The 14766-nt window shown below is 39.0% G+C and overlaps 1 protein-coding gene across 2 annotated transcripts; it reads right to left on the reverse strand.

The window, feature by feature from the left end:
• Positions 1 to 5764: 5764 nt before the first annotated feature.
• Positions 5765 to 14652, reverse strand: ankle1 (ankyrin repeat and LEM domain containing 1). Of its 2 annotated transcripts, none has more exons than XM_039811334.1 (9): positions 14226 to 14652; positions 13102 to 13254; positions 12626 to 12731; positions 12355 to 12478; positions 8444 to 10900; positions 7782 to 7950; positions 6609 to 6771; positions 6398 to 6530; positions 5765 to 5960 (listed from the first exon to the last, which is right to left on the reverse strand). In XM_039811334.1, the coding sequence occupies exons 1-9, from the start codon at positions 14288 to 14290 to the stop codon at positions 5794 to 5796; spliced, it is 3537 nt and encodes a 1178-aa protein (XP_039667268.1). In that variant the 5' UTR covers positions 14291 to 14652; the 3' UTR covers positions 5765 to 5793. The 2 variants fall into 2 exon arrangements, with proteins under 2 accessions (XP_039667268.1, XP_039667269.1); XM_039811335.1 differs by having other exon boundaries at positions 14538 to 14648.
• Between the last annotated feature and the right edge of the window lie 114 nt (positions 14653 to 14766).

The raw sequence follows: 14766 nt of genomic DNA on the forward strand, positions 1-14766 counted from the left end.
GTAGAAGCAGCACTTGTGATCCAAAGACAAAAAAGAGAAGCACTACAGTCTTTACTTTTAAGCATGACTTAGAAATTAATGTCTTTAAAAATGTTCAGATATTAATACTCATTGTATTTTGCCTAAGAGTAAAGGCTATCAAAGTCATGGTGTTATTTTCAACTCTGTTTTCTGTATGAAATGAGTGTTTGGCAGGACATGATATATCCACCACATCATCTTCATCACTCCTTATCATGCTGTAAAAGAGTTCCAGCACCATAGTTATCATCCGACCACATCTTGACTCACTGCCGCAGTTTAATTGTGAAGTCGTATGTAATTGCTATACAGCAGCACTGTGCAGCTTGATTTTTGTGCTTCTCACAAAAGTCAGCACTTTTTTTTTCTCATGATGAGCAACAATGATTCAGCAGTGTGTAATAAAACCATACAAGATGGCTGACAGTTTCTTTACTGGTACTGGTAAAAACACCCTAGTCTCCAGCCTTAGTGCCACATCATAGCGAAACAGCAGACGCTATTGATCTGAGTGAGTTGACAGTTTCATACCCGATGTCTTCCTCATCCTCGACCCTGCACAAAGCTCTCAAAGCATCCTGGTGACTCTCTAAAGGCTGCACCGCTGTGCTTTAATACAGCATGTGGCGACTAGCTGTAGCCTCCAAACAGGTGCGGTGTTTATTAAAACTCGCTATGAGTCAGGAGTTTCGAGATTACTTTCCTCTTAACTGCTACTTGCAGTGAGGTAAAATGTGTTCCCACACACTGACACTGTCTTGTAGTGGTGTCATAATGACCACGTGTCATGGAAGTTAATAGTGCATAAAGCACTCAATGCCATTGCCAGGATTTAAGAAGAAGTGAGGCAAAGCCAGTTCTGCTTTTTCTTTTGCAAGGGCTGCGGTAGAGGAAATATATTGCATTTTAGATACTGTATGTATATATCTTAGCATGTTTGTTCCTTAATATGAATCCTTTTTCATGTCTCTTGTTCTCAGGTACAGTAAATTAATGACCAACACCAGGTGCAAAAAGCCGAATTAGGTTTTCACGATGTATGCATGTATATGTATTTATCAGCAGGTGTTGTGAATTTGAACAGATATATTCTATTTAGACGTCTGTATCTGATGAGCCTGGATGGAAAAGATAGCATCATCAAAGTATGGTAAAAAACACTCGTGACTTTTTCTGTGTCCTTCCTGCTCAGAGAATGAAAGAGTGATTCAGTGAGAGAGGGGGAGAGTTAGAAGCCTCTCCGCCCACACAGAAGACTTGTTCCCTCTGCATCTCTAAGCAGACTGTCAACCCCGGTCACCATCAGGTCTGTGCTCGCCCCAGTGAACATTCAACGCTGTCGGTGAGTTTCAGCTAAATTGAAAAAACCATCGACCGTTGATTGTACCCTGTGGCCAGCCTTTGTCACTCATGTGTCTCACAAAAGAAGGAAAAAATGTCACAAAACATGCACACAAGCATGGCCGATGATGTCTTGAAAAATCTCTTCATCGATCCCTTCATAAACAAACAAACAAAAAAATACTTTTAACTTCCAAACCACAGCAAAGGTCACAATCAACATTCATTGCTGTCGGTGGGTTTAACTGAGTGGAAGAGCTCACTGAACAATGAATGCAACTGTGTCCCAGATTTCATCCGAACGTCACAAGGAATAGCGTCACGATATGCTGATGATGGCATTATTTATTTCTCTGCCTGTGCCCCCCCCCACCTCCCCCGCCGCCTCCCACCAACAACAGGCACAGTGTGAATTGACAGGCAGTTCAGATTGCATCTCGATCACGCTTGCTGAGGCGTAGGGGTCTGAGTCTGGCGACAGAAGAGGGGGAAGAAGAAAAAAGATGCAAAAGATAGTTGGAATGAAATGACCTTTAAAGAAAAATACACAAAGAGTATATGGCTTAAATTGCATCTAGGGTCTATAAAAGATGTATTTGTTGTAAATATTACATGGAAAATAAACAAGCAATATGAATAGATGTATTTACAAATGGTCAGTGACCTTTTTTAGAAAAAAAAGATTTTGTCATTAAAAGTCATAATTTTATCAACTGGATTTTTAAGATAAGAGCATCAGCTAAACTACTCAATGTAAATCTAAATATATTAATATGACAATTTTTTATGAAGTCAGTTTGGTAGAATAGATGCTTTAACAGCTTTCAAATAGTAGATATCTTCTTAACATCGGCTGTTTATAGAAGGTGGAATAAAATATGAACTTGCTTTTCATTCTTGCTTTCATTTTTCGTTTTTCTATCTGGCAAACCATTCAAGAACCATTAGTTGCAGAACTTAATATTTAGTTTAATACTGCACGCTATTTGATTTGTTGTATATTATTAAATAAAGTCACCAGTTCAGCCCTCAATGATGTGGTACGGTCTTTCTTTGTTCCTCTGTTCTTTAGTTTGGTTCAAGGAGATGTGAAAGTGATGACGATGGATGTAACAGAGTCAAAGCCCTGTCCTTTAAACATTCAGAAATCTGCTTCATGCTGCATACCACTGATCTAATGCTTATCCAAATACATAATACCAATGGTATTTCTGACTGTTGTTAAGCTACTGTTACATTTTTTATCCATCATTACTTTGGACTTTTTATATCAGGTGAATGTAATGGCGCTCACTCACTTCACATTTTACTGCAAGAAACATTTTAAACAATTTAAATAAAATGTAGTTTTTATATTGTATTATATTTTTATATTTATATTGATTATTTACATTTACAAGAGGACAATGCAATATATAAATATACTGTACATTATTAAAATGAGGGTAGTGCAAGTGGTATGATAAGGTTCCTAACTTTTTATAGAAATGACTTTTGGTTCAACGGATTATTACATACAGAAAATAACCGTACTGTTTTGACAGAAATGCACACACAACCACAACAAGCTGCCAGAACAGTCAGCACAGTTTATGAAAATGAAAATAAATTGCAACTGACAATGATAACCCCGACAAAACTGTTATGAACATGCAATCAACAAAAATGGTTTTATTTTCACTGTCTTGCGTCCTTTTGGCCTTAATTCACTTAGGCCTCAATGTAGACTAGACTGCTATTTTATGATATGATTCATATTTCTTTTATCATTTAAGGTTAAATTGCATTTCATTTTTATTAAAATCTAAGATGAGGAATGTATTGTAAAATAAATAATATGAAATAGTTTTAGTGAGAGCCAGCTGCTTATCCAGCTTGCCTTATTGAGATCACATTTAGCAAAATACAATTTGAGACATTGTATAATTCCAGTTAACGTAATAATTTGCATCTTCATGAGAAAAATATATTCCATACTATGTCTCTACAAATGATAACAGTGGAAGTAAAGTTTGTGCCTTCATATTTACCTGCTGGTGTATATTGGTATATGTGAATGATTAAAGTGTGATGATAAAACAACCATAGACGATCAGATACTGGCTGACTTTCCCAGTCTGCTAGGAGAGTATGCTTGTTTCTGCAGGCTTCTGTCCTATCTCATCAGGAAAGTACCTGCACGGTATTTCAATGGAAAACTGAACAGAGCTGATTCTGTATCGTAACCACTGCTTGACCAGCAGAGATGAGGAACAGTACAACTGGAAAAACCCTCTTGACTTAGTTTCATTTAGACCCTGCAATGTAGTTAATAATATACTGCTAGTTTATGCCTACATTACACAATATTTTGATAATCTCAAATCCAAATTGTGAAATGTGTGGATGGGAGAGCAAATATTCAGATAAAATATGCCCTGCTCAGTCTAGTAATTTAATGTCTCACCGAGCCACGGGGCTGACATTAAACAAAAGGATATTCATTGTGTAAACCACAATGATGCTTGTAAGAAAACATTGGCTAACCACTAACAAAAAGCTGCAGATCTATGAAACAGAATGAGTCACGATAACAGTAATTGAAGACCATTGTTCCTAAATAAGGATGTGCATCATTGCTTTGCATCCTTGCAAAGGGATGTATTGCACACTAAAGCCTAAATAGTCTTTTTTTTTGTAGGATTGAGGTAACTGAAGCTCTTGTGCGCAAAATGGTAAACAAGTACAGACGGTTTCTCAGTGATTTACAGATATTTAAATAAAGTTGTGAAAATGAAATTTAGATTTTGAATATCTTGTCAAAGAGGGGCATTAAACTTAAACACAACATACAGCTCTCAATGAATTAACGGTTTGCAATATTAACACCAAACATGATTATTAATGAATCATAGTGGATGAAGACCAGTTACTGCATGAAGAGAACTCTAGTCTGAAGAACATTAATGACTTCCTTTGTCCACTAGAGGGACACCAAAGAACAGAACAAAAAAAACAAAAACAAAAGGTCAAACAAAAACAAAAGGTCACCCAGTTCAGGTTTATGCCATTTGTATTTTACTTTTTATATACAGGGGCAATAAAATACAGCAGTGACAGTAGAAGTTAACGATCATAATGAAAAGATGTATACAGAAATGATTACATGTACACATGACTGATTCATTCGGATTCTTTTTTGACAATCAAGAAAACATATCAAACACACAACAATGAACAACAATGAATGGGCTTTATTTTTTAAAGCTAAAGAAACTGTCTAAAAGTTGTCTAAACACCTAATCGCTGTATTATTAACAGTCTTTTCATTTAATTACAACAAAATAATTAAAAGAAAATGGAACAGATAAGTAAGTGGTTTACTCCCCGATATAATTTCATGCTGATTTTTTTCAACCTGGGTATAGGAATGTAAAAAAATTTCAATATGTATTATTAAGGCCTTTTGTGTGAAATAAAGAATATATGCAGCTTCCAGATAATTGATCAAGTGTATTACCCTGAGGAGATAATGAATGGTTTTGCAGCTCATCGCCCTGGACATAAATTTGTAGACCATGAGATGAGATTTTGAGACAACTTTTCAAGAAAAAAGTGACTTCAATTTGGGACTTCTTTGACTGTTAAAAATCACCCTTTTTATTCATTATACTAGTGGATGATGTAGATTATGACTACAAATATCAGCTGTAACCCAATGATGTTAACAAATACAAACTAGTTCTGCTATTTTAACAACACTGATGTGCGACCGGCAAAACTTAAGCATCCAGTTTACTTGTCTTACTATACTGACCCTTTTAAAAGAAATGTATACACAAACGTCTGCTACTATTGGACACTATCATATCATTGGCTTGCATGTAATGCATTTCTTTTTAACAAAAAAGACATAGCAAACACAATGAAAATCCAGCCATGTAAACAAAATATATCACATTTTACACATCGAGATTCTAAAACTATAGACTTTATTGTTGATATATCCATGAGACCTATCATGCTCAGTACCAGTTACCAGCCTCTGCTAAAATTCCCATCATATCTTTTGTAAAGACTACAAAAATTACGTAATTAACTACCAGTCTTCCTTTCGCTCCCAACTTTCTTTTCGAAAATTGTTTTAAGAAAGTATGCATGGACTTGTTTATTTGCAATTTGATTATAATGAAAGACATTTGAATGTGTTGTGGATCATTTGAAAAAGTCATTAGTACTACAGCAGTTGAGAAGCAAAGTTTCCTACTGGGAAGAATGTTTTTTGGAAAATAGCTGTCATGCCTTCTAACAGACCTGCAGTCACAAAATTGTGATTTCCACATCATGTTCATATTCTTAGCATTCCTTCTTGTATCCTGAAGTAGTGGTATTACCCCTGCTGTTCATTGGCATTTTGTTGCTGTTCCCCCCCCCCCCCACCAGTGGGGTTCACTACTGTCTGATGTCTGCTGGTCTGAGCTGCCTCTCACCTTCGGCCAGGAAGATCTGCATGGCCCGGTAGAGCAAGTGGACGCCGAGGTCCCGCTTCTTCTTCACCTGCCAGTTGGACACCACGCCATAAAAATCCCCTCGCTTCCGATTGGTGAGCATCTTCAACCCTGGGACAATTGGAGAATTAAGAAGGTTACCGACATGCTAGACTGGTGTAAGATCAATGATTTGAAGAGTTTGTTTCGTTTTTTTTTTTTCATTTATGGATTTCCTTCGGGAAAAATGAACCGAAAACTGCGGTCCATGTCAAGGGCATTAGTGAGATTACAGGTACGATTCCATATTTTTGATAAAAAATTGTGAAATGGTGAGATTATGAGCAACAGTCGGAACTTCAAAAAAGTTGATCAAATAGCTATACGATAAGCTGTGGCTTGATTTGTCAATTTTCAATTTGATTTTCTGGCAACTGCATGCAACAAACCTAATATGTGACCAATAATTCTCATGAAAAGGCATTGGTGGTGCGTTACAGTGAGTTACATCACAGTTTTCCACTCAACAGAGATAGCTGGCGATGAGTTTCAGCCCTGCCTGTACTCACCGATGGCCTCCACCATGCAGGCCTCTCTTGTGTAAGCCTCCACTGGAATGACATTCTGGAAACAATGCAGAGAGATGACCCCCTGCTCGGCGGTCCACACCTGCAGAATGTGCTGCACTTTGGGGCACAATTTCTGTCACACAGAGAAGAAAGGGACAGTGTTACCTACAGTATCTTACATCTCAAGACTGATTAGTGTGTACTGCCTTACCTTGGAGGTCTTGTCCCCTTTGAAGTACTCTAAAGCTTCATACAGGTGGCTGTATGGACGGGAGCGTTTTCCTTTGCCCACATAAAATATAGCATGGATAAATGTCTGGAAACACTCCTGTGGAGTCATGGTGTGACTGCGGAATGGGAGGTTTTTTGTCACTCTGACAGAGAAGAAAAGAAAGATCCATAATTATATTTGTACTTTGAGGGTGAAAGTGTTTCTGTATTTCAGAGATGTGGTTGTTAAGATTGAACAAGGAAACAAGCCAGTCCTAAAGATACATTGTTAAAGACATAGTTATTACTATTGATTTTACGGAGTTGTCCACGTGTCCATTCATTATCTATAAAATCAGCCAATTAACTTGTTTTGTTTGTGTAGTTTTAGCTCTGTGTACCTTTTATTATGATTATGGAGCCTAATAAATACAAACACACATATGGAGATAAGTTTACACCGCTCTCCCTACTGAGAGACTAATGCAGATTTTTGTCTGATTCTTTGTTTTTGTTTTTTTTATATCATCCCAGTGACATTTATGATAAATGACAACCGACAAACCGTAGCCGCTTTCGCTGATTATAGGATAAAAAAAATCTATGTACTGTATGAACTCCTAAAGTAAAGAGAATCAGAATCAAAGAATCAAATGGCTGGTTTTCATACAGGCATGGGCCGGTTACCGGTTTCAAGGTATACCGTGGTTTGAAAAAGTCAAACTTTAAAAACCACTAAAATCATACCATTCCTAGGGTATGAGCTGTTTTTTCTGAGTCTTCAAGAACAGAAAGTGCAGTTTAGATATCCCTCTCCCTGTCAGTGTGCAGTGTGTTTCAAAATAAAATACATAGAGTTGAATGGAAAAAAAGTTGTTGTTTTTTAACCAGATATTTCAAAAATAATACATTTATAGCTGTAATTGCAATACCGTAATACTGTGAAACCATGATTTTTTTTGCTCAAGGTACTGTTAGATACCGGCCCATGCCTAATAGCCACCGGTTCTGTATATAAGGTGGATTGTAAAAATTTATTTTCATGCAAAATAAGAATGGCATCATCTCGTCACAATAGGCACATTTATGTGCAGTCCATTTCATCTTTATTCTGAGAGCTTTCAACACTGCCCCGAAGAAAGCAACTAAAAAGACAAATCAAGAGACAGCAGACCTTGGGTCGAGCAGCAGATAGTTGAAGCTGGACTTGATGATGCCCTCCCTCCACTTTCTGTTTTGATCTGGTTGGTCAAACTGTTGGCACAAAGCCTGCTCGTCAGCCTGGCAATGAGGCAGCTCGAAGGTCCGCAGGGCCTGACACAATTCTGGACTATAACCTAAATCTACAGAAATAAAATGAGAACACAAGACTTGCTGTGTCAGTAACTGGGTTGATAAGCTAAATGATAATAAGTGTATTAATATAATAAAAAGCCTCATTTGTTCACTGCTTCTAACCTAATCCACCCTCAACAGTGGTGGTGAGCTTCAATACAAATAATGACTTAAATTTTCCATTTTCATGCTTTCATGTTAGAAGAGTGATTTTACGGACAACTAAAGGCTACAACTATTTCACAGAACAAATAACCATTTAATAGTACCATATATATATATATATATATATATATATATATATATATATATATATATATATATATAAAAATAATAATAAAAAATATATATTTTATGTTCCATTTATCTTCTCACACACTCCCCATCTCATCCTATAGCTGCTCACAATCCAAACCACAAACTCCAAAACACTATCATTACCTAATCATAGCTCAAGTTAGGTATTAATCGTGAACTTTAAATAAAGAGTACTAGCGTTACCTGTTTGTGGAGGGTCTAACTGCTTCTGTTGATGTGGTGATTGGGAGTTTGACTCCTGCAACAAGCGGTGCAACCTTCGCATGTACGTGGGCCTTGTACGGCAGCTGATAGGGCCCGGGCTCTCCCCCAGCTCTACTAGCCTCAATCTCAGCTCCTTGTCAGTTATTCCTTTGGTCTCCGGCAACAGCCTCTCCTCCTCCTTTTCCTCCTTCTGTAGCACCATCTGGGGTTTCTGGTTCTCCTTTCCTCCGTTCACCATGTCAGTCTGCATGGAGCGCCAGTCATAAAGGACGGTCTCATCATTGCTGCTTGTACTCATGCTGCAGCTGAGTGAGGTGTTTGCTGTAGGTGGGACGTGGGTCTCGATCAGCTTGTGGCCCTGTTCCGAATCAGTGTAGAGGTACTCCACCGGTTCATCCAGATCCTGAATAAGTGGACGCCCTCCAGGGGTGTAAGACAGGTTAGCTAGGTGCTGTGGCCTGCGGCAGTTTGACAGCCGGCTCATGCTGTACCTGGGGGTGCATCCAGCGCCAGGAGTGCAAGGAAGGTCGGAGTCTTCCCTGGACCTCCTTGGGGAAAAATAGGTGGAGCTGGATGAAGATGAGACAGAGTCCGAGCTACAGTCCTTGGGGATCCAGGCATCTTCGTTTTTTAGGCTATCCAATTTGTTCTTACCAGGAGCAACATTTAAGTTTCCCTTTGTTGTTGCCTCGTCTGTACTTGTCAGATCATCAGTCAGAAAATCCCTGCTTTCGGCAAGATCATTGCCTTGCATGGCCAGTATAATCTCTGCAAGGTTTCTTTCATAAGCATCCATTGAAGAGTCCTGGTTTCCCTCCAGTGCGACTGTGTCAGACAAAGTCTGCGATTCAGAAGCAGAATCAGTTACGCTCTTGGAGAGGATGAGAGTGTCAGCTTGGGTATCGCTGACACTTGAGCCAGCTCTGAGGGTGCTGGACTGTGTGGCCTGGCAATCATCAGGCAACAAGTCTCCTCCTTGGCTGTTCCCTGAATAGGATGGTGTATAACAAGGTGCATGTGGTGAACTGTAAAAGTCTTCGCTGCTCTGAGATCTGGGCGTCTGGCGGCGTGTTCGAACTGGTGTGGGGAGGGTCTCTTCAAAGAGAGAAGACATGAAGAGGAGGCTGTCTGGGGTTCTGCTTGTTCTCAGTGAGCAGCGACTCAACCTCGAGCGAGTCCTGCCTGTTACAAAAGGACTTGGTGTGAATGGAAGGTTGACGTTTTCATGTAATGCCTCAGCTGCATCATTCAATGGGGTGTCTGCCACTGGCTGGTCAATACCACATTGACTTGAAGTGTCCACAACAGGACCACTGCAAGCCTCAAACAAATCATTGTTTGGCTGTTTTACTTCAGCCAGTTCCAGTTTATCATGCATACCTGGTACATGCTCTTTAGTTTCAGGTTTTGAAACCATCTGGGAACCATCTTTTTGAACACGTGGAAGATTCCAATATTGCCTTGTCAATTTAGAATCAGAGTCTGAAGAAATCTGAATCATTTTGTCAGATTCAGCCCCAGAGAGTAAAAGATGTCTGGGGTGTATAGAAGCATCCAGAGCACTGGTGTAATGGTCGCTGTCACAGCTGCTATAATGACTACTACCAGTCCCACTGCTGCTGCTGCCAACATGGAAACGGGCTGGCTGTTCTGGTATATTCACCTGAGCCTTTTTTACATGTTCACCCTCCTGTTCATCATCACTCTCTTCCAAAGCACAGTGACTGATGACTGTTTTCTCCAACTCCTCCTCTGTGCTCTCACTGCTCTCCCTGCAAAAAACATAAACGTGATCCGGCGACGTGACGTCGATGCCCTGCATGTGTAAAACCGTGGCCATGCGTTCTGAATCCAGGAAGTCAGGGTACTCAGACATGTCAAAGTGTAAGTTGCTGGTGCACTGGCTGCCATCAACGCCAGTTCTGTCCTGTTTGGGAGATTCAGGACTAAAAACAGGGAAATATTCATCCACATCTTTGAAGCTCACACTCTTACGACTCACTCGCCTGGAGGGAAATGCTGGAAGAGTGTCTCTTCTGGAGGGGGAGATTCTGCCATCAGTTGTGGCAGCATGTTCATTTGCTTTTGATGTGAACACACCATCGCCCGTAAATAAATCCTCCTCCTTAAGAGCTGGCATTGCCACTGCAGACATGCGAGTGCTTGATAACATGGAGGGACCTTCAGATGACCAATGTGAGGAGGCATTGTTCCAGTCCTGGCTGTGATGCATCTTAGTGTCCATACCAGAAAGTCTGTTATATGATATTCCTCTGCAATTTGGCCTTCCATTAACGTCAGACAGGTTGAAAAATGATGAGCGCCTTGTGCTGCTCAATGGGGCTTCACCAAAGTCACTTATCATAGAAGAGTGGGAACTGAAGCTATAGTCTGATCCAGGATAGCTAGACGTGTCTGTTTGGTCTGAATACACAGCTGTGGAGAAAAAAAAAGAACACGTTTACTACAAAAGGTAAAACATGACTAATAGCCAGATTATTTATTTTTTTTACTGCAATTTATCTTTACTCACTGCCGGACAGTAATGCTACTGACAGATTTTGGAGTAAATTAGGCACTGCTGAGGCGTATTGACAAAGTATTCTTTTACCTTGGTTCCCTACACTTTTAAGATACAATATCCAAGATCAATACTGGTAGAGTCAGATATGTGTGTTTTATTTAAGATTTATTTAAGGAAGTTATCACTTGAGACTGGTGCGCGATCACTGTAATAACTGTGGTATTAATATGATATGGCAATCTGCCTGCAGCCATGCACAATGTTAAACACTTGACTGGCTGAATAAATATTACTGTAATATATAGTATCTTTATGCCATTTCTAACACTACTTGATACATATAATTTTCCAAGTTTTCCAGTAATAAAATAACACAAGTTAGACAAATTAACTTTGCATGCAGGTGGTATTTTTCAGATTAATTGTTTTAACACTAGGATCGCCATAGCCCATGCCATTTAACATTGTGGTTCCTAAATCTTACCTATTTTGTCATAATGAAAGAACAATAGGTTTTGGTGGTTCTTTTTCATGAAGTTGTGCCAGGAGTAGCACCGATTAACACTGGTACTCTCCACCGACAGCCAAATTGATGCATTATGTAAATGGCCGTATAAGAACATTGAGACAACGACTGGGATATAGAAACTAATTTGCATGCCAATATTCACTAACATGAAGTGCCAGGTGGGCAAATGCATTCGCAACAAAACAAAAAGGAGAACTGCGCGTGGTGCCAACAATTTGTTTGCAGGAGTTGCTCACAGAAACGAGAAAAGAGGTTTTGTGTTGACCTGAATGACACTCGGCGCTAGGATGGAGAGACAAATACTAATGCAAAGGGGGACTTATGGTCATTATTTTGTTGAATGCAATGATTTGCGTCATCATTTGTGATTACATTTACCATTTATTTGACTTGCCAAAATTCTAATGCTGAAATTGATTACAATGTGTTGTTTTAGATGGTTGATGGAAATGTTGGCACAGCCTAAGTGGAGACTGATGACGCATTAATGGCCAATCAGCACGATGCTCTTGGGCGTGGGATATAGAGAAAATAAAGAGCCTGGCAGGACTGGTGTTAAAGAAGTTATCACTGCAGACTGGTGTGCGAACACTGTAATAATTGTGGTATTATTATATGACAATGTGCTTTCAGTCATGCACAATGTTAAACACTTGACTGGCTGAATAAATATTATTGTAATATACTGTATCCTCATGCCATTTTTAACACTACGTATCAAAGTATCATTTTCTTCAAGTTGTTATGAAATAACACAAGTTGGACAAATTAACTTTGCATTCATGTTCTATTTTTCAGACAAAGTGTTTTAAGTAAGCTTCAAAGAGACTTTCTTACAGTATTGGAATTGAGGTAAGTTGTCCTCCTCTGTGTCCACTGAGCTGGAATGGTACTCCTGAAGGAGCTGGGCACATTTGCGATTCTCCTGTTGCTCTGCAAGCTGCCCTGGTGTATTCCCCTCCTACATTAATTAACGAGTTAACAGGTGTAAACCAAACTGAACTAAACATTTTAAAAGCACACATAGTAGATATCTTGTTACAGATTGGGTGTGTCAGCACTTACAGCACTTATGGAAAATATTAGTAACACTAAAAACTATTCTTACACCATCTTTCATGTTTGGGTTCCCTCCATTTAACAAGAGCAGATTCAGATTTTGATAACATCCCCACAGTGCAGCAATGTGTATAGGAGTCAGGCCATCTGATGACCTGGGAAAATACAAAAAAACACAACTTTACAAAACATTACATTATCATTATGCTCAAAGAATTTTGATAGTGTCTTGTATCTATATTTTAACATATTTCCAAATGAAAGAGGATACTGGAGATGATGGAACATCACTGCAGACTTTATGTGATGCAAAAAGTCTGTGAAAGATTGCTCAAAAATCTATACAACCTTCATATACACGTACTGATGCTGCACTTGTCAAATCGATCAAAAGAAATCTAACAGTAACTTTAAACTAAATAAGCCAGTTCAAACAAAGGAGTTCTGAGTTATCCAGATGGAAAATGTGAAGAGGAAAATTATTTAACAAGGGATTTTTTCTTTTCACTGTGTTTTGAACCATACCTGATATTGGGGTCTGCTCCATATTGCAGTAACATTTTCAAGCAGCGTGTGTTCTTCTCGGTCTCTTTGCCAGCTGCCAAGTGTATTGCAGCCACTCCATTACTACCCACCCCGTCAGGACATGCACCTTGTGAAAGAAGCAGCTGCACATATCTGCCAAGGAGGAGAGATGTTACAATCTGACATGTACTATAGGATACAGTTTTACTGTATTGAAAATATGGGTACGATGTTCTGCTAAATGTTGCAGTCTGAATAAAGGACAGATAAAAAAAAAAAAGCATAATCACTTACTGTTTATGATAGCTATAGCTTCCTGTGTTTGACACATAAACACTTAAGACTCAACACAGTGATTCTAAAGGGGGTATATTACCTGTCAATATATTGACACTACCAAATTGACAGTTAGTGTAGGAATATTATTATCAGATGTTTCTTATACCTTAAAAATACTACACTGTAGGCTGTGTCAAATATCCATGTTTATCTTTAATTTGTAGATGATGTAGACAAATAACAAGTAAGTCTGTAGTATGTTAGTAAACAGGAAGCCAAATCAGATACATATTATTTTTGCCTTAGGGAGCTTTATCTGTAGTTACAATATGGGATACCCTCTATCTTTAACTAACTATGGTCTCACTGATGGCTGGGGCATCAGTGAAACTCTTCAGAGTCATGTTACATGGCAAATATTATGGGGACATTTCATTTATCAAACACGAACTACAATGTTTAAGGAAACCCGTGGTCACAAGCGTCTGCCCTAATGCACATAGATATTTTTTTAATAAACAATGCTACAACAAAGATAACAGTTAACGGGAAAACACGTTAAAGCGCAGTGGTTTTGAGGACTTCATAGATTCCAAACATTTACAAAGGTAGTGATTCAAATTAAGAAAGAAGAAAGAAAGAATGTAACGTTATTCATCGAACGTAACGGTATTCAATTTAGTTGTAACGTTAATATTGCATCGGGAAAATAACTTGTGTTACGTTAATCGTGCAATATGGCTGGCTAACGTTACGTACAGACGTGTTTCAAGTCAGAGCTGTCGCATCTCATAAATAAAAGGCATGTCTAGACAAAACAAAGAGAAAGGGGGGCTAAGCATCACCTCGGTTCTCCATCGTTCACAGCTTTACACAGTTGACTTTCGAGCCTCCTCGTCTTATAATCCATGACCAATGTGATCAGTTTATGAATGATGGGTGGTCGTGTATCAGCATTCTCCGATTTAGCCCATAGCCGAGACCTGCGCAGCAAGCTGTGGAACCTCTAACTTAAGGCTAGCTAGCTAAAATAATAGCGACTGAAAACAGACTGCAGAGCCTCCTGCACACATCAAGCTACGTTTTTATATGCAGTGAGCCAACAGCGAATGTGTATTATCCTTAGTTTCTTCCCTTAAATAATTAAAAAGATGTACCGTTATTGTTTTCAAACTCTAACGATCAGTTGTTTATCCACCTAATGTTAGTTTTCAAGGAGCAGCACGACTATTTTGGTTGAAATTCCCTCCAAGCTCACAAACCCTCCTCCTTTCTGGCAACAGGCGGAAGTCCCGCCCTTCGGTGACTCTGATTGGACAAGGCTTTCATTTCACCCAATCAGGTGAGACGTTTAATAAAAGGGAGTTGCACGTTCTAATCGATACT

Source organism: Perca fluviatilis, chromosome 9, assembly GCF_010015445.1.
Source record: "Perca fluviatilis chromosome 9, GENO_Pfluv_1.0, whole genome shotgun sequence".
Lineage (NCBI taxonomy): Eukaryota > Metazoa > Chordata > Actinopteri > Perciformes > Percidae > Perca > Perca fluviatilis.